This window comes from Suncus etruscus, chromosome 9 (assembly GCF_024139225.1).
Source record: "Suncus etruscus isolate mSunEtr1 chromosome 9, mSunEtr1.pri.cur, whole genome shotgun sequence".
Lineage (NCBI taxonomy): Eukaryota > Metazoa > Chordata > Mammalia > Eulipotyphla > Soricidae > Suncus > Suncus etruscus.
In genome coordinates this window covers 49,304,055-49,322,363 of record NC_064856.1, presented here as the reverse complement: position 1 = coordinate 49,322,363, position 18,309 = coordinate 49,304,055, and the positions used below count along the sequence as shown (strand labels likewise).

At 47.9% G+C, this 18,309-nt stretch overlaps 2 protein-coding genes across 3 annotated transcripts in view; one reads left to right on the top strand and one right to left on the bottom strand.

Moving 5' to 3' along the window:
* CHRDL2 (chordin like 2) overlaps nucleotides 1-18,052 on the bottom strand; it is a 37,691-nt gene extending 19,639 nt beyond the window's left edge. For both annotated transcript variants that reach the window (XM_049780307.1, XM_049780308.1), the window contains exons 1-3: nucleotides 17,960-18,052; nucleotides 5,078-5,190; nucleotides 1,228-1,321 (exon numbers count right to left, since the gene is read on the bottom strand). In XM_049780307.1, the coding sequence (XP_049636264.1) occupies nucleotides 1,228-1,321; nucleotides 5,078-5,190; nucleotides 17,960-18,041 (289 nt within the window). In that variant the 5' untranslated portion in view covers nucleotides 18,042-18,052. The remainder of the gene's footprint in view (nucleotides 1-1,227; nucleotides 1,322-5,077; nucleotides 5,191-17,959) is intronic.
* Nucleotides 10,559-10,714, top strand: LOC126018335 (60S ribosomal protein L39-like). The gene has a single exon (XM_049780486.1). The coding sequence runs from the start codon at nucleotides 10,559-10,561 to the stop codon at nucleotides 10,712-10,714; it is 156 nt and encodes a 51-aa protein (XP_049636443.1).
* Nucleotides 18,053-18,309: the final 257 nt, after the last annotated feature.

Sequence of the window (18,309 nt, the reverse complement as noted above, 5' to 3'; positions counted from 1 at the left end):
AACTCTAACCCGACCCTCAGTAGACACCTTTGCCAAGCATATGTGCAACCTCGTCGTTGCAACAATGTCAACAATAGTGAGAGACGAGGGAAAGAGGAGATGAAATAAGAAAAATGTTTGGAACTGAAAGGATAGTACAGGGAGAAGGCATTTGCCTTGCATGAGGCTGGCTGGTTGGAACCCTGGTACCACCTAAAGTCCCTCGAGAGAAAGTAAGAGCTGCACAACTGAGAGGTTCTGAGTCAAGGCACCGCCAGGACTCCCAGACCCAACCTGAGGCGTGATCCTTATGGGGTAAAAGAAAGCTCTGAACTGACTCCCCGAAGAAATCTATAGCTCCAGGAATCTCTATTCCTCATACCAGTTAGGACCAATTCCTTATTTGCTTTCATTTGGGAAATGCTGTGGTCCTCAAACTATGGCCTGCGGGCCACATATTGTATTTTTTTATTATTTATTTATTTATCTGTTTTGTTTCTTCATTGCAAAATAAGATATATGCAGTGTGCATAAGAATTCGTTCATAAGTTTTGTTTTTACTATAGTCAGACCCTCCAATGGTCTGAGGGATAGTGAACTGGCCCCCTGTTTAAAAAGTTAGAGGACTCCTGTTAGATGCTTCTCCACCCAAGGCCCCAAATCATCAGGGATGCCTTGGCTCCATCTTCAACCCCCTCCAACCATCTTCCAGAAGCTTCCAAATATGTCAGGTTCTTTTCAGACCTCCTCTTTGTCCTCCTATCCCTAAATTCTGCTCCAGTATCCCAGTCTCAGAGATTCTGAGAACTTGAGAAAGAGGGATTTACAGATCTGCCACTTCAGGGTGCAGAGTGTCCTCAAGCCAGAGTGTGGGAGAAAGGACAGGGCACATGGCTCCCAACACCTGTCACTACCAAATGGGTCTCCCCAGAGGACCTTCCAGCATTAGTTCAACCCATATGCACAAGATTGACCTGATCCTACTGGATCCAGACAACCAGAGACAGATGGGACGCCAACTGAGACTCAATTGGTACACCCCAATTTCCTTCCAAACTGCCTCTCTCTTCCTATTTTGTGTGGCTCATTCCCAAAGAGGAGACAGCTGCTCCCACCCACCTCAGGGACCCAGAGGCCTCCTTCCCCAAGTCTCCACATTCTGATAGGTACAGAGCACCTTTCTCCCTCCAGAGACTCCTCAACCCAAAGAAGAAAGAAATAAGTGAATGTGACAGTGGGACTACTTACCCACACAGCGGGGACAGCACTGCTGGGGCTCAGTCACAGGCTGTGGGCAGTGGACAGGTGGGCAGTGGAGGCGGAAACAACTCACATGTGCATTCTGAAGGGGACACAGGGACCTGAGCAACCACCCTCCCACAGAACCATCCTCCTCCCAGACCACTTCCCAGTGAGCTACTACTTATATACTGGCACCCAAACCATCCCCTCCTTCAAGGCTGGGCTTCTCCTCCATATGCCTCTTCACCACTGAGGAGCATGGGTGGTGGTGGCAGAGTCCATGGAGTTATGGATAGTCTGTTCTCTTCATGGTGGCCTATATCTCCTTTGTTGTATTAAGAAATACAAGTAAAAACCTTGAGGGACCTGAGCAATAGGTGATTCACTTATCTTGCTTATGGCCAACATGGGGTTGATCCCTGGTACTCAATAGGGTTCTCTGAGCCTAGTCAGGAGTAAGGCCTGAGCACTTTTGGGTGTGAACCAAAACCAAAAAACTTGAGTTCTTTTATCATGAATGGTGATGGGATAATGAAAGTGGGGCTTTTGCTCTTTCTTAACTCTGGGCCTCATCTGTGAGCCAGGATGGGACACACAGCAGAGGACAGAGATAGAAACACAACTGGAAGTCTAAGAAGGGCTCTGGGTATCCACTCCCTAAATCCCTAGGGGGCATAAATAGATTTTTGGCAATGGCTCCAGAAAAGGAGGCACCCCTGGCTATTCTGTTTGTCTGAGGACTGAGGTTGAGGGAAGGGATGGAGGACAGCATAGACAGGAGCTGCAGGCAGAGGCTACCACCTCCAGGACACTCTCCTTGCTCCCCACTAGCCTGACAACCTGCCTGAGCCAGCGCACCTCACTCCATCCTTTCTGAGAAGAGCTGACCTTCTGTCCTGGAACAAACAGTTACATCAGTCTCATCTACTTAATCATGAATATACTTTTCAAAGGACAAGCACCAAGACTTTTTCTGGAATTTTCAGCCTAGAGCTGGACTCTGTGTGTCTGCTAAAGTTGAAATAAATGAATAAATGAACGAATGAGTGAGATCTAGGAGAGGAGGGAAAAATAGTCTTTCTCATGAATGAAGCAGCCTTGTTCAAACTTGGAAAATGGCTCATTTGTTTCCAGTCCTTACCCACCTGAGTGTCCTAATAGCCATGGAAAACCCTAGAACCTTGGGTCCTGGGCTCACTTTTTCCAAAGGGGGCAGAGGGGACCACATGGATTAATGTAAGTGGAGAGGCAACTCTAAGGGTAGGGGCACAAGAGACCTTTGCACAGGAGTGCTGAGTGTGGAGAGCAGGCAGGGGCTTCCCAAAGTGAGTCATACAGCCCTTGGGGGTGCTGGAACCATAGGGGGCAGTGAGAGCTTCCGGTGCAATTAGTGGGTACTTTCTGTATGTCCAAGAGAAAGTAAATAAAGAAGGTAAATTTCCAGGGGGAACACCAAGTGATTGTTTTTCCTAAACAGGGGGTGATAAGCCAAATAGGCATGGAACACTATGGGCATGGATAGAGGGTGAGCTCAGCCCAAGAGGAGGAACCCAAGGAGGTGCCAGGAGCCCTGCGGCCCAGAGAGTTAGAATTGCTCCCTTCATTCCAGTCTTGGGGAAGCCAGGGCCTGGGATGACCAGTAACATGTGCAGGAGGCAATTCCTGTACCGTGAAGGAGGGGGCTTGGTCATCAAAGAGCCTGCTCAGAAAGGTCCATGCTATCATTTACTAAAAGGCTACTAGAATAAAGCATGACCTCACACCATCTTCTCCAGAGCCCTGGAGCTCATGCTAGGTAGTATCGACATTTTCTGGTCAGGAAAGAATCAGGACAGCCTGAGCTGCCTGAGATCACAGTAAGGCAGGGAAGCACAGTGTCCAAGCCACGTGTGCTGTGTGTGTTGTATATGTTGTTGTGCATGCCGTGTGTATGTGTGTTATTATGTGTGTGTGCTGAACTGTCCCTGGTGGACAGAGTCAGACTCATTCATTCCCTTGGTGTAGACTGCCATAGGTGCCACGGCCATAGGTGACCTGCCCCCCTTCTGAGCCCTGGGGACAGAGCAATGAGCAAGACCCACTGATTTGCTGCTCTCCTCAGGTGCACATCCTACCAGTGGGAGACCAACCACCAAAAGTGGACAGGACGGGATGGAGAGACACTGATACTGGTGGTGGACATGATGTGGGAACATCATATGCTTAAAACTGAATTAGTAACAGAATTATAAATCATGGTGCCTAAATAAAAATGGAAAGTATTGGAGCTGGAGTGGTAGTACAGTGGGTAGGGTGCTTTTCTTTCATGCAGTCAAACCAGGTTTGATCCCCAGCACCTCAAATCCTGAGCATACCAGGACTGATCTTTGAGAACAGAGCCAGGAGTAAGCTCTGAGTACTGCCAGGTGTAGATAAACAAACAAATAATAACAATTGAAGAGGAGGAAGGTAGACATAAGCAAATAAGAATAAGATCATTTCAGATGTTAAACTTAGGACCACAATCAACCAGGCCCAGGGTAATGATGGAGTGAATGAGGCAGAAACAGCTACCAGAGAAGGCCTCAAAAGAAGGTCACAGCTATGCTATGAACTAAATGAGCAAAAGTAAGAGAAGGGGATGGAGGGGGGTACAGGCAGCTTGTCGGGAGGCTGCTGTGACTGCCTAGGTGAGAGATGAAGCTGATCTAGATTCAAGGGGTGGCAGTGGAGGAGAGAAACACAGGGCTTGGGGGCACATTTTGGAGATATCAGCAGGGCTGAGGGAAACCAAAGCTATGAGCTCTGGGAAGGGAGACATGAGGGAACTCCTGAGCATCAGAAAACGTGGAGCTTGTCAAGCAGGAGTGCAGCTATGTCTGGAATTTTCTGTTATGCTTTCCTTTTGGCTCTCTGGCTGTATTTCATCAGATTCTCCTCAGTGAAGCTGCACGGGCCTTGGATATGCTTACGGAGTTAAGGGGAAGTGGGGGGGCATGGAGAAGTTGTGGACATCGGAGCTACTCCTTGCCCCGAGATAACAGTGAGAAATGGGGTGGGGTGCAGCATGAGACCTGGGAGAAGTGTCAGGAATGAGGCAGCCCATAGCTTTCCCCTACTGCCTCCTCCTCAAGCTCTTTTCTGTTCCCATCCCAGGACGGGCTGACCAGGGGTGCCTAAAAGAAGCCTTCTGAGTTCCTCATGGTCTTTGTGCAGGGAAAGAGAGGGGCTGGATCCATGCATATCACCCATAAATAGACCTCACACTTCTGAAAGCCCTTCACTCCCACCCCCAGCCTCTCCTCTGGTCCATACAGACACCTCTTTCATCACTCTCCCAATCCCTATCTTGGATCCTGACATACTAAGGAAGATCTAGTCTCAGTACTTGGTCCAGGTGGAGCAGACACTGACAGAAAATGGTACTGTCTGGCCATCCTGATTAGGAGAAAAGAACAAAGAAATGAACATGGGATCCCAGAGGAAGAAACCCCAAGCAGGTATCCAAGTAAGGTTTATGGTGGAAAGAGCATGAATCTAAGGCCTGAAAAGCAAAATATTTGAATGAGAGGGGAAATGCCAAGAGCAGGAAACTCTGCCACAGAGGAGAAAGGGAGACTGGGAGGAGAGATGGAAACTGGTCCTCAGCCCAGCCCAGCCAATGGTTTGCTCATCTCCAGGAGGTATGAGGTGGGAAGAAGCAGGTATTGGTTACTCAGGAATGAAATGCCTTGGCCCCAATTCCCTCAGCTGCTGGCAAGGGGACCTGGCTCTGGTGTGTTCCTACCTCAGGATAAAGCTATCTCCTCTACCATCCTGGGGGTGAATTCTTTAGAAACCCCAGACATACCTGACACAGGTAGCTAGAGGAACCTACCTGGGAGCAAGTACAACGCAGGCAGTACATCACGCCCTGGGGCTCCAAATAGGGGTGCCAGCTCTCGCCAGGGGAGTATCTCTTCCCATGAAAAAGGCAGAATAGATCCGGACCTGGAAAACCAATCCATGCTTTATCAGTGCAGGAGTTTTATATCAGACACCATTGGACATTGCTCAGTGAAAAAAAGAGAATCAGGGTATGTAGTCCAGGACAGACAGCTGAATCAGGGAATGTGGCCCAGGACAAGGGGCCAAAACATCTGACTTTGACCAAGCTTGGGTGACTTGGGCTGGTAATAGTCATCTCTGAATCTTAACCCTTCTCCCTCAAGGTAGTGAGGGCACCTTACAGATAGAAATTGTGGTCTGGGGCCGGGCGGTGGCGCTGGAGGTAAGGTGCCTGCCTTGCCTGCGCTAGCCTAGGACGGACCGCGGTTCGATCCCCCGGTGTCCCATATGGTCCCCATATGTTGCCAGGAGCAACTTCTGAGCGCATAGCCAGGAGTAACCCCTGAGCGTTACAGGGTGTGGCCCAAAAAAAAAAAAAAAAAAAAAAAAAAAAAAAAAAAAAGAAATTGTGGTCTGAATGTTAGCGATGAGATAGAGGAAGAACTGGAGTCCCCATAAGAAAAAACTTCACTAAGTATAAGCAGCAATGATGGGTTAGATGCCCCGAGTCCTTTTCCAGTTCTCCTCCTGTCCCCAGAATCACCCTGTTCTCCCCCTCCCCTGCTAATTAATTAACTTACCTCATTCCCTCACTGCCCCTTCCCATCTATCTGTCAGTCTGTCTCTCATGCTGTGTCATGCTTCGGAACAAAGGCTCCCTTCCAATCCTTCAGAAGTTCATACCACAGTGAACAAGCAAGAGTAGAAAGTGCTTGATTTAGGAAATAAAGAATTGTCTTGGACTAGAGAGATAGTACAGTGGATAGGGTGTTTGACTTGCACCCTGATTTGATCCCTGGCATTCCATCTGGTCCACTCCCTAGAATAATTACTGAGTTCAGAGTCAGGAGTCTCCTTGAGCACTTCCAGGTGTGGCCAGAAATACAAAAACTAAACAAAAAACCAAATAGTTGCCTCATGAGACACTATTAGAAAATGGACATTTCATTGTCCTTGAGAATGGCAGGGACCCAGGATGGAGCTTAGTGGGTATAACACCAAGTGCATAGGGGACAGGTTAGACCTCTGCTGTCACACAACGTGGACTAGGGACAGTGACTGCTCACTTTTGAAATTTTGTTGTCAATATGATAAGATGTTGTCATATTGAAATCAATAATATAGATAGATGAGGCTAAGAATGGCTGAAATCAATAGTTTCTTTTTTTTTTTTTTGGATTTTGGGCCACACCCGGCGGTGCTCAGGGGTTACTCCTGGCTGTCTGCTCAGAAATAGCTCCTGGCAGGCACGGGGGACCATATGGAACACCGGGATTCGAACCAACCACCTTTGGTCCTGGATCGGCTACTTGCAAGGCAAATGCCGCTGTGCTATCTCTCCGGGCCCTAAATCAATAGTTTCTTAAGGTCGTAGATACCTGCTTTCTGGAAACCTTTATCGTTCTATCATCCCCCATAACTGGCCAATCGTCCAGCCTTTCCAAGTCTCTCTAGAACAGGGGTCTCAAACTCAATTTACCTGGGGGCCGCAGGAGGCAAAGTCGGGGTGATCCTTGAGTGCAAAGTCAGTAGTAAGCCTTGAACATTGGGGGTGTGACCCAAACAACTAAAACAAAACAAAACAAAAAAAGATTTCTCTAGGGCAGGGCCACAAAATGTTGTATGGAGGGACGCAAATGGCCCGCGGGCCACAAGTTTGAGACCCCTGCTCTAGAACATTCCATCATTTCATCTTACCATCCACAACTACACTAGAGTTTCAGGTCTAGCCTGGCAGCCCCTTTGCACCCTCGAACCTTCACTCCTCTGACTCTGTCCAAAAGTCTTGGTCAACTATTCCCCTCCTTATAGGTATTGAGGCACACACAATCCCAAACAGATGCTCTCTGCTCCCCCAAGAAAAGGGCTCCTATTTAAAGAATTAGCTGAACTTTCTTGGAAGACCTGGAAGTTCCAGCACAAATGTAGTGTATAAAGGGCTTGTGGATGAAATGAGGTTAAACTATGGAAAAGAAACCAACATTTATTGTTTATCTTCTCCGAGAGGAACTTTTTGGGTGAAACATATTTCTGTGAATGAAACTGGAGGATGTTTGTAAAACGTTTTTTCTAACCTAGTTCCTGACACCAAACTCAATGCTATTAGGATGAGAATGATGATAGCAATGATGCTGCAAGTCGCACATTATCATCTACTGAGAAGACAGATGGTCCTCAAACTATGGCCCGCGGGCCACATATTGTATTTGTATCTATTTTGTTTCTTCATTGCAAAATAAGATATATGCAGTGTGCATAAGAATTCGTTCATAAGTTTTGTTTTTACTATAGTCAGACCCTCCAATGGTCTGAGGGACAGTGAACTGGCCCCCTGTTTAAAAAGTTTGAGGACCCCTGTATCTGTGCCTTTACCACCACCGAAGTGTTTGACTATCCCTCACTGTCACTACCAGTTCACCATGGGGGCATTCCTAAACTTAGTAAAGTTCTATGGAAGGCACTGGGCTCTGTCTGCCCTATGATCTTCCCTCTATCATGGGCTTCCTAGAAAAAAAAAGTTGTGAGATCCTTAGTCTCTTGAACCTTTGAATCTGCAGCTCAATGGCTGTGGGAGGAACATAGGGATTAGTAGTCCCCTGTCTCTCCCCACCTCCAACCCCCTACATGCCCTTCCAGCAGTGCCAGGCTGGCCTATATCAAATATGCTGTGTTTATCTGTAGGCCTCCTCTGCTGGTGGGGAGGGCGGGACAGGCCCAGCTGGGTGCTGTGAGCCAACCCCACTCTCCAGGGACTGAATAATGTCTTTCTTCCCTCAGCCCCGCCCCCATCAGGGAGTGGGAAGTTGCGACACTACAGCCTTAGGTCTCAGCCTAGTTGGTGAAGAAACCCAGACCCACCTTCCTTGGGGCAGCCCCAAAGCCTGGCCCCTGTGCCAGTTGGCACTCTCCTCCCATCTCACTGTCTGCTCAGAGCAGAGAGACAGGGAATGTCTCAGCTGCTGCCCAGGGCAGGAGCTCCCTCCCTCTTCTCCCCACAAAAAAGGTCTGGAGAGGCTGGGAATGTGGGGTGCCTGGCAGGCTACCTCTCATACCCCCTTTTCCTGTAGGCCACCTATAACCACAACACACCACCCCACACCTTCCAAGGTGAGGGGCACATGGAAGGGTGGCATGGCCTGAAGTTCCTTCTTCAGAAAGTTTCTTACTCCAGGGAGTTGAGTTACTGCTTGAAGCCAAGTCAAGACTGCAGAGGTGCCTATGCCCTGTGGGTCTGGAACCCAGAGCCCTCCCTGCATATGGCCTGGAGGAAGAGGTCCAGCTCCACAAACCCACGGTGTGATACTCAGACTCTTTCCTTCTCTGAGCCTGTTTTTCCTCTGTAAATAAAGGAGGAAAGAGTGAAATGCCATTTTCAAGGGCTTCCTATACAGATGATTTCTGAAACCATGGTTTCAAAATTCTAAGACTAGGGACTGGAGAGATAGCACAGCAGTAAGGTGTTTGCCTTGCATGCAAAAGGACGGTGGTTCAAATCCCGGCATCCCATATGATCCCCCGAGTCTGCTGGGGGCGATTTCTGAGCATAGAGCCAGGAGTAACCCCTGAGTGCTGCTGGGTATAACCCCCCTCCCCAAAAACAAAACAAAAAAGAAAGGAAAAAGAAAAAACAAAATTCTAAGACTCCAGAGTTCTTCTTTTTTTTTTTTTGGCGGGGGGGGGGGGCACACCTGCTCAGGGGTCACTCCTGGCTCTGTGCTCAGAAATCGCTCCTGGCTCTGGGTATCATATGGGATGCTGAGGATCAAACCCAGGTCTGTCCTGGGTCAGCCACACATGCAAGGCAAATGCCCTACCACTGTGCTACCTCTCCGACCCACACTTCAGAGTTCTGAATTGTTAAGGCTAATGACATGAAAATTCATTTCAGAGAACCTATATTTCTTTAGGTTACAAAACTCCTAGAATTATATGACTAATACTTTGAAGATTTGCTCACTTCAAGCTTCAGTGGTCTACATTGTATTGAGAGACCCATGCACCCCCAAAACTTTTGCATAAAACATTTGCATCTCACATCTTTTTGCTCTCTGTGGTCTTTGCACTCTTTCTTTGATCCAGTCTGCCCTGCCTCTCCCCATCCTTCTCCCCATATCTTATCCTACTCACCTGTGCCCATATTTCATTCCTCAAATTGAGGGGGTCAAAAGACCTTTTTTTCCTGGAATCTTTTTGAGTTAATGACCTTTCACAGTGGCAGCTAACTCAGGAAAGACTTTACTAGAGAACATCTGTCTTTGAGAAAGACCACTGGCCCTGCTCCCAGCTTGAGAGAAATAAGGAAGAATTAATGATGGATAAGTCTTAGACCCCTCAAAGCTTCCACAAAACATCCTCACTTAGAAACATGTGGATATAGACTAAAGACCCTGCTCTGGCACTGAATATACCAAGTTTGCCCTGAATTTGGCTTCATGGGCACCCAAGTTCAGACAAATTACTTCATTCCAGTCTTCATTTCCACCTCTATTAAGTGGACTTAGTAATATCTCTTACTCTTGTGATTATTATTAAATTAAATCAAATAATATATTTGACGTGTCTGTGCCTGACAACAGTCAAGCTAACAGGTAGCTAAGGGAACCAAGGTGGTGGCTCAAGGGCTAGAGTGTGTATGTGTGCTTTGTATAATGAATCCCTAGTTCAGCTTCTAATTCCTAGCACCACATGGGACCCCAAGAGTTGCCATAAAAACATAAAGGAAATATGGGGTTTGGGGTAGAGAAATATTATAGCTGGTAGGACACTTGCCTTGTACACAGCCTACCTGGATTCAATTCCCAGCATCTCATATGGTCCCTTAAGCAGGAGTAATTCCTGAGTGAAGAGCTAGAAATAAGTTCTGAGCACTGATGTGTATGGCCCTTAAAATAAAACAATAAGGAAACAATAATAAAAAGAAAATGGGGGGGGTGAGTAGGTTGAAGAAATCCTCATGAAACAGACTTAAAGCAGAACTGAGAATTGACCCCAAACTTCCTTCACAACCTATTTCTTGTGATTTTCCCTTTATTCTCAGATCTCTGGGAGAGCCCCATATCACCTTCCTCTATATTCAGGTCCCCTAGATTCCCTGTCTCCTGCAAATCTCCACCACTTCCAGCTACCAACCTAGACCCAGACTTAAACATGGTTGGAACATGGTCTTTGGAGGAGGGAGCAAAAAGGCAGGGACAAGAGGAAAGAAGTCTGGCTAGAGAGAAGCAGAGGCACCTAGAGAGCCAAAGAAACCCTATGATTTCCTCTCCTTTTCTCCGCCATTATTGCTGTGCAAACATGGCCATTCCTAGCCATGTCTTCTCACAAGACTTTTAGGACCAAGCGGTTCCTGGCCAAGAAACAAAAGCAAAATTTGCCCATTCCTCAATGGATTCGGATGAAAATTGGTAATAAGATCAGATACAACTGCAAGAGGCAGCATTGGAAAAGAGTGAAGCTGGGTCTGTAAGGAGTCTCATGAAACATGCCATGTGCTTTTAGGCTGCTAGCATCTTGCACACATGGCCCACCACACACAGACCTTAAGTGATGGAAACATGTTGAATAGGGGAGTCTTTTTCTCTTCTGGCATACTTGGTTACCTATTTAGTAATAACTTATCTGGTAGAAAGAAAAATCAAAAAACCCTATGAACACTGCACTGCGCTTGCCTGAATCAGTTGCATGGTTCAGCATGGCAGTGGCAGGAAGAGACTAGAGGCAGAGGGAATAGACAGAGGCCCCTGAGGACATCTGTTTGGAGATAATGCTGCCTGACCCAAATTAGGAGCAAAAGCACCTACCGAAGAAACAGTTGGTCAGGACAGTGCGGAGGTTTGGGTGGCATATATGGCTAGAGGTGAGGGGATAGGGTGAATAAATAATACAGAATGGGATAGAAGTTGCTGGCATTCATAAAGCAACTAAATGCAGGGTCTTTGGCATTATAAACAATACAAATTTTTATCACAAGCTGAATGTTGTCATTGTTGATCAATAATAATGTGACTTTCTGCTAATCCCTTCCTGGGATTTTGTACATGAAGTACAATATGCGTCATGGATCTGATCTCTGACTAAGACAGTGCTCACACTCCTGGAGCTCACAACCTAAGGATGACAGCTGCAAGGGGTGTGGTGACTAGTACTGTGGAAGGGTGGCAGGGTGATTGAACATGAGGTCTTCAGAGGGAAGAGCCTCAGAAGGAGTTAGAAGGGGCCAACAACAGATAAGTTCTTAAACAACACCTTCATACAAAAACACAGGTGAGGTGGGGCTAACATTGCAAGTAAAGCCACTGAAGAGGTCACATCCAAGGGCAACCCCTGGTTTGATCCTGGCTCAAGGTGGTCTGCTCTGGATTTGTTGATCCCTTCTGAAGTCAGATAGCAGTGTCTACCAGGTGGATCTCCAAAGTTTCATGTTACACATATATCCCACCAGTGTCTTGAGCTGGCCCCATGCAGATTCAGCCCAGTTTCCTAACCTAACCTCTCCATCTCTCATTCCCATACTTTCTCCACCTACCAGGCTCCATCACAGTTTTCTCTACCTGCATCTCACCTCCTATTTTCCATGCTTAACCTGCTTATTATAATTCCTCAAAAGCCAGAATAAATGCCCTCTTTGCCTCTAAAGTCTCCCTTTCCTCCAGGTCTTCTTGGCCAGTCCTTCTTTGGGGCTGTAAGTGTAGGGGTCATATTCATTCCCAAGCCCAGAATTGATACAGCTCTTATGGTATGGGATTAGCAGTATGATTCAGAAGGTTATTTTTCCTTGCTAGACTGTGGGCTTCTGGGGAGCAAGTATACATACAGTCAGCTTTGTACAGAACCCCAAGGAGGCAGCCCCAAGCACATAATCACTAGAGAGGGGTAACCATGAATGTAAAGAAGGGGTGAAGGATGGGCTGTGATCCCAGAAGCTCTATCAACAAAGAACTTCTAGGGCCAGACTGATAGTATGATGGGTAGGGTGTCTGCCTTGCATGTGGCCAACCCAGATTTAATCCCAGCATCCCTTATGGTCCTCCAAGTATTGCTACTAGTAATTCCTAAGTGAAGAACCAGAAGTAACCTCTGAATATTTTCCTATTGGTGTAGCTCAAAAGCAAGCCAAAAAAAAAGAAAGAAAGAAAGAAAGAAACAAAGGCAAAATTCTTTCTTCAGTCGACCTTGACACCTAGCAGGCATTAACCTTTCACCTTGCCTTTTTCAGTTACTATCATCTCAGTTCCCAAATTATCACCAAGCATACAAAAGCCAGTGGTTTAAACAAGTAAGAATGTGAATGATTCCTCAACTTTTTCATGTTGAGCCATTGTCTCCTAACTGTACCTTGTGGGCTCACTCAATCTGCCTTGAAATCCATGTGCTATGATAAAGGTTTCTAGGGGTGGGGGTTTAGAAGTGGGTGTTGTGGGTGAAATTTTTTCCAACATAAAAGATAACCAAAAGCAAGTTTCTGAGAGTCAAGGGAGGCTGGAATACTGACATGGGAATGGTTCCAAGAGGGACTTTCTTATGTGTGGAGAGAAGCCTGAGGATTTTGTCAGAAAAAACTCAGGAAGCCGAAGCAAGTTCAGGAACGTGAGGATGTTTATATCTCTCTCCTCATGCCTAGATAGCCATACCTTCTATGTGTATTTATAGTCCCCCTTTCACACCAATAAACTTTCTCTGCACTGGAAGAGAAGCTTCGCTTGGAGGGTCAGTCAGTGGCCAGTGGAGGAGAGACTGGGCTGTTCAGCCCAGGTAAAGGGTGTGTGTCTCTGAGCCAGATTCTTCTTATTTAATCCATTACAAAGAACCAGGAGCATGGAAGGGCCTGGCAGGAGAGAATCATCAGGCTAGAAAAGGTAGCTTTGTTATGTGGCAGGGGTGCAGAACATGCTTGATTCTAGTGCCCTGGGCATAGTCACTTTGATGGACAGAATCTTAGAAAATGTAGAACTAAAAACTAATATCCAACCCCATATTTCACTGGTATGGGAACTGAATCCCAAGGAGGGGTTGGAATTTGTCTGTGATCATTGACTTATGTGAGCACAATCTTCTGGGCCAGACTTCAGATCAGAGGGGGGTGTCCCTAAGGGACAGGAGCAGGAGAAATGGCAACAAACTGCAAAGGATTTTAGGTGATACATAAGGAAGAGCCCTGAGCACAAAAAAATGGGTAAAAGGAGAAGGTTCTAGAACAGACTTTTCTGGGATGGGGTTATGTTTGTAGGCGAACAGATGCCTGAAAAGACCCCTGCACTTATATCCCCCGCTTTCTGCCCTCCTGGACACTGCTGTTATGCCTCTCCTTTACTTTAGGAATAGAGGAGATTCAGGGTCCCTTCTCAAAGCAGGCGCCACGGCCTGTGGCTGGGGGAACTTGAGAGGCCAGTCCTGGAACAGGTGCAACAGCTGGAACAACTGTGCAGCTGTTACTAGGCTGGTCTTAGCAGTAGGCCTGCGAGTGAATGAGACAGAGACCTCTACTGGTGGAAGAGAGGCAGTGCAGAATCACCCTGCCAAGCCCTAGAGGGGCCCAGAGTCAGTTTTAGACACTGCCCACCTGCCCTGTATAATTGTGCCACAAAGATGAGAGACAGGTCCCCTCTGGAAAATACCCCTTTATACCCGTTGTATATAAAGGGACTTTATACAACTCCAGGGACTTTCTCTTGGGGATTCAGGGCCTTCCTGTACTGACCACAGACAGGGCAGGAGGACCAGGCTTGGAGGCATTTTTCTTCCCCACCTCCCACACTCTTTCCTAAAGGTCAGTGGACAAGAAAGCCAAGAGTACTAACACCTTCAGTTCCCATAATTTTAGAATCAAGAAATGTCGAGAAACTAGAAACGGTCAGTAGAGATTTGTCTGAGTTTCACTATCTCACTTTACAACTGAGAAAACTGAGGGGCAGAAAAAGGCTACCTGTCTTGTGTCAGAGTTGGGATTGGTGATGGAGCCAGAGCTGAAACCTGACTTCTGACTCCCAAGTTTTCCTCTGCACTGCTTAGCATCATGGATGCTCCTTCCTTTTTTCCCCACCTTCTTTCTCTTGCTGCTTTGTGGGGGCTGGGATTTTGTTCCCTGAGATCAAAGGCTTTAATACCTATAATCCTTGCAGAGAGAATTGAAAGGCTGATTTTTGTTTGTTTGTTTGTTTGTTTTGGGGCCACACCTGGCAGTATGAGGGTTTACTTCTTTTTTTTTTTTTTTTTTTTTTTTGGTTTTTGGGTCACACCCGGCAGTGCTCAGGGGTTACTCCTGGCTGTCTGCTCAGAAATAGCTCCTGGCAGGCACGGGGGACCATATGGGACACCGGGATTCAAACCAACCACTTTGGTCCTGGATCAGCTGTTTGCAAGGCAAACGCCGCTGAGCTATCTCTCTGGGTCCTGAGGGTTTACTTCTAACTCAGTAGTTGGGTGCTTGGGGATCACTCTTGGCAGGGCTTGATGGACCACATGTGATGCCAGGGAAAGACAATAAGTCAGCAACTACTCTATCCACTGTACTATATCTTAGGCCCAAGGCTGATGTTTTTACCTTGTACCTGATAACTGACTTTCTCCTAAATGCAGAACAGAATGAAGGTAAGGAAAGGCAGAAGCTTGAAGGACACTGAAAACAGGGGAGGATAGGTGGGTAGGTAATTATTAAAGAAAAGAACTCAAAGCTCAGAGAAGAGCTCCAAATGTATAGGCGAATAAAGCACTAGAGAGTGAGTCCGGAATCTGGAAGGTTCTTACTCCACTGAGTAATGCATGCCCAAAGTGACCCAACCCTGCACATGTATGTGGCTCAGTCTAGTGCTAGCATTAGTGTCCATCTGTATCAGGGTTTGAGTATTGGAGCTCAGGCTACAGCTAGAATTTACTTGGGAAGAGGACTCAGTCTGTATCTGGAAACAAAGCCAAATACAGAATAACCCATTTTAGACTAGCCTGGTACTTGGAGGAAGAAAAAGCTGCCCTCTCCTACTCATAGGCTCTTGGCATTGGCAGGGCCGGGCCACCTCTGGAGCCTGAAAACATGAAGACAGGAGAATTTCCATCTGTTGACACCATTTCAAAAAACATCTCAGACATCACCAGGAGTTTTCTCCCCCACACTAGGCCTGGGATCTTAAACTAAGATGAAGAGCTCCATAAAAGACTTTAACTCCATAAATGACTATAGAATTGTTTTCAGAGTAGTAGATTGTCATTACAAGAAAAAATAAAGCTCAGAAAAGAAAACTAGTTTGTGCTTATTTATACAACCAATTAGTGACAAGGCAGGGACAAAGCTCTTGTTCTCTAGTCTTGGTCTCTCTTTGTTGTGTGGCATTGGGCAAATTACTCTCTTTTTCTGATCTTCAGTATAAGGCTAGGTAAGGAAGCAGAGGGGGAAGGCAGATAATTTTCAAAAGCTCTTTCAGCTTTGACATTCCAAACTCTGAATACACTCCTATGAATATCAGTCCACCTCTTCTTAATGACTCTTTTCCTATTGTCATTCCTTCTTGCACATCTAAAGTGAGGCTTCAGGCTGTAGGCAAGATGGAGCACTTGACAGGACCAAGAGAGGTAGGATAAATGGAGGCACAGAGGAAGAGAGCTCAGAGTGACCAGAATCAGGTGGCCAGGAAGAGTTGGATGGGAGATGTGTGACCTAAGGAAGGAAGTGAAGGGCTGGTAAGATACAGTAGCAAGGAGATGAGCAGGCAGAAGTTGAAAAAGCCTTCGAACTTAGCTGTTTCTAGGGTACCAAGGCCCATCTTGCCTTATGGAAAACCTTGGGAATTAAGAGGGACTTGCCAGGTGGGAGGGCTAAAGGTAGAGAGTGCATCTTCTATAAGAACTACAGGCGGGGGGTGGGGGGGGACAGAGAGATAGCATGGAGGTAAGGCATTTGCTTTTCATGCAGAAGGACGGTGGTTCGGTGGTTCGAATCCCGGCATCCCATATGGTCCCCCGAGTCTGCCAGGAGCGATTTCTGAGCGCAAAGCCAGGAGTAAATCCTGAGCACTGCTGAGTGTGACCAAAAACAAAAACAAAAACAAAAACAAAAACAAAAACAAAAGAACTACAGGCGGGTGTTAGGAGGAAATGCCAAGGAATCAAGGAAAAGGAAAAATTCACTAAATCCCAAAGCTGCTGCCCAACCCTTCCCCAGACCCCCTGGGGTTTCAGGTGAGGTACAGAGACATTGTGGCTTATGAAAAGTTACAATTTCTTTTTTGCTTTTGTTTTTATTTTGGGGTCACACTGGGGGGGGGTGTGCTCAGGGATTACTCCTGGCTCTGCCACTCCTGGCAGGCTTGGGGAACCATATGCAATGCCCGGATTCAAACCACTATTGGTCCTGGTTAGGCTGCATGCAAGGCAAACGCCTAACGCTGTGCTATCTCTCCGGCCCAAAATGTTACTATTTCTAAAAGGCAGAGTCAGGAGAACTTGAATCCAACACCAAGTTCTTTCCATTGCTCTGCCCAAAGGCGCTCAGAGGCACGCCCTCACACGCACAAACAGGCATGGAACAAAATGCAGCACCAACGTCTCCAGAAAGTCACATACCAAAGAAAGGCCAATATGGGGATGCAGAGATGTGGACAGGAGAGCCCGCTAGGCCAGGCAGGGCGTGGAAGTGGAGCTGCTGCCCAGATCTATTCATTAGCCCACACCAATGGGACTAAGTCACTGTCTTTCTGCCTCAGTCTCTTATTCCTTTATCCATCTGTTTTCTCTGAGTTTGAATCAAATGCCTTCCCTTGCTCCTCATCTTCTAAGGAGGTTGGTGGGATGGGGAGGGGTCCACCATCCTCCTGCAAGAGCAGTGAGGAAGTCTGTTCAGAAAGATTATGAACCTGTTTAGGGTTGAGTCTAAGTGATGGATGAATCTAGACAGGGATGGTTGAGAAACTACCCTGGACCATTCCCTCAGTCCACAGTGCCTGCTGCTTCACAAGAGCCCTGGGAACCAACTCCTAGTTTATAGTTTTGGGAAACTGAGGTGCAGTGAGGTACCCTCCTAATATTCCTCACTAGCTTATAGGGGGCTCAGCAGGGGCTGACATGCCCCCTGAACCCCCTAGCGTCTCCCTCTCTCTGAGCCTTGCTGCCTTCCAGAAGCTGAGTCCCAAAGCAAAGCAGGGCTGGGCTGGGCTGGGCAGGCGAGAGCTCCACCTTGGGGACTGGAGCACTCAGGCGTGGAGCAGTTCATTAGCTAGAGAGATTGCAGTATATTTCTTCTCTCAGCCTGAAATCTCCCCCACAGTCCGATGCAAATGCAGATCCCCACCTCAAGGGAGTCTTGTGAGGCTCAAAGGCGATGGAGTAAGGGGGAGGCTTCCCTGGAGAGTTAGTTCTTACCCGGGGAACCCTTTAAACGCAATAAACCTTTTACCTGTGGCAACCCTTGAAAACACACTTTCAAAAATACTCTCCACTGGGTCCATCGAGACCAGCCCCCACTTTCCCCCTAACACAGCCCGCCGTCCTCTCTCCCGGGTTCTCTCCCGAGTTCTTCCCATCTTCTGATACTGGGCAGCAGACCCCTTGGTTGAACCTGGCGAATTCCTTCCAGCGTGGAGAGCTCCCCGAATCTCCACCCTCCGGGCACAGGTGCTGTCCCAGAAGCGGCCACCAAGGTCCAGGGTTCGAAATCTCAGCACAAAACACATCCATTCCCATCTCTCCTCTGCCCACCGCAGAGACCACCCAGTCCCCGACTTACGGGCTCGGGCGTGGGCGTCCAAGGGGAACCAGAGCAGCGCGAGTCCCAGCCAGGAGGAGAGGACCCTGCCCTCGGGCACCATCCTGCCGTTGCCGGGGCCGAGCCGGGAGCGGCGTCCCGACCCGGACAAGGGGGACGAGGGGGGACACTGAGGCACGAGTGGGCTGCGAGTCCGGGGAAGGCGCAGGACTGGACAGCCAGGTGGGCAGGCACAGCCGGGCGCGTCGGGCGAGGGGGTGAGCGGGGCAGGCAGGCGAGAGCAGGGCGCGGGACCCGGCGCTCGGGGCTCGGGCTCCGGCCGCGCGGTGCGGTGCGGTGCGGTGCGGTGCGGTGCGGGGGCCCGGAGAGGC

Coding starts and splice junctions, on each gene's coding strand:
- LOC126018335 (XM_049780486.1), top strand. CDS start 10,559: ATGTCTTCTCACAAGACTTTTAGGACCAAGCGGTTCCTGGCCAAGAAA.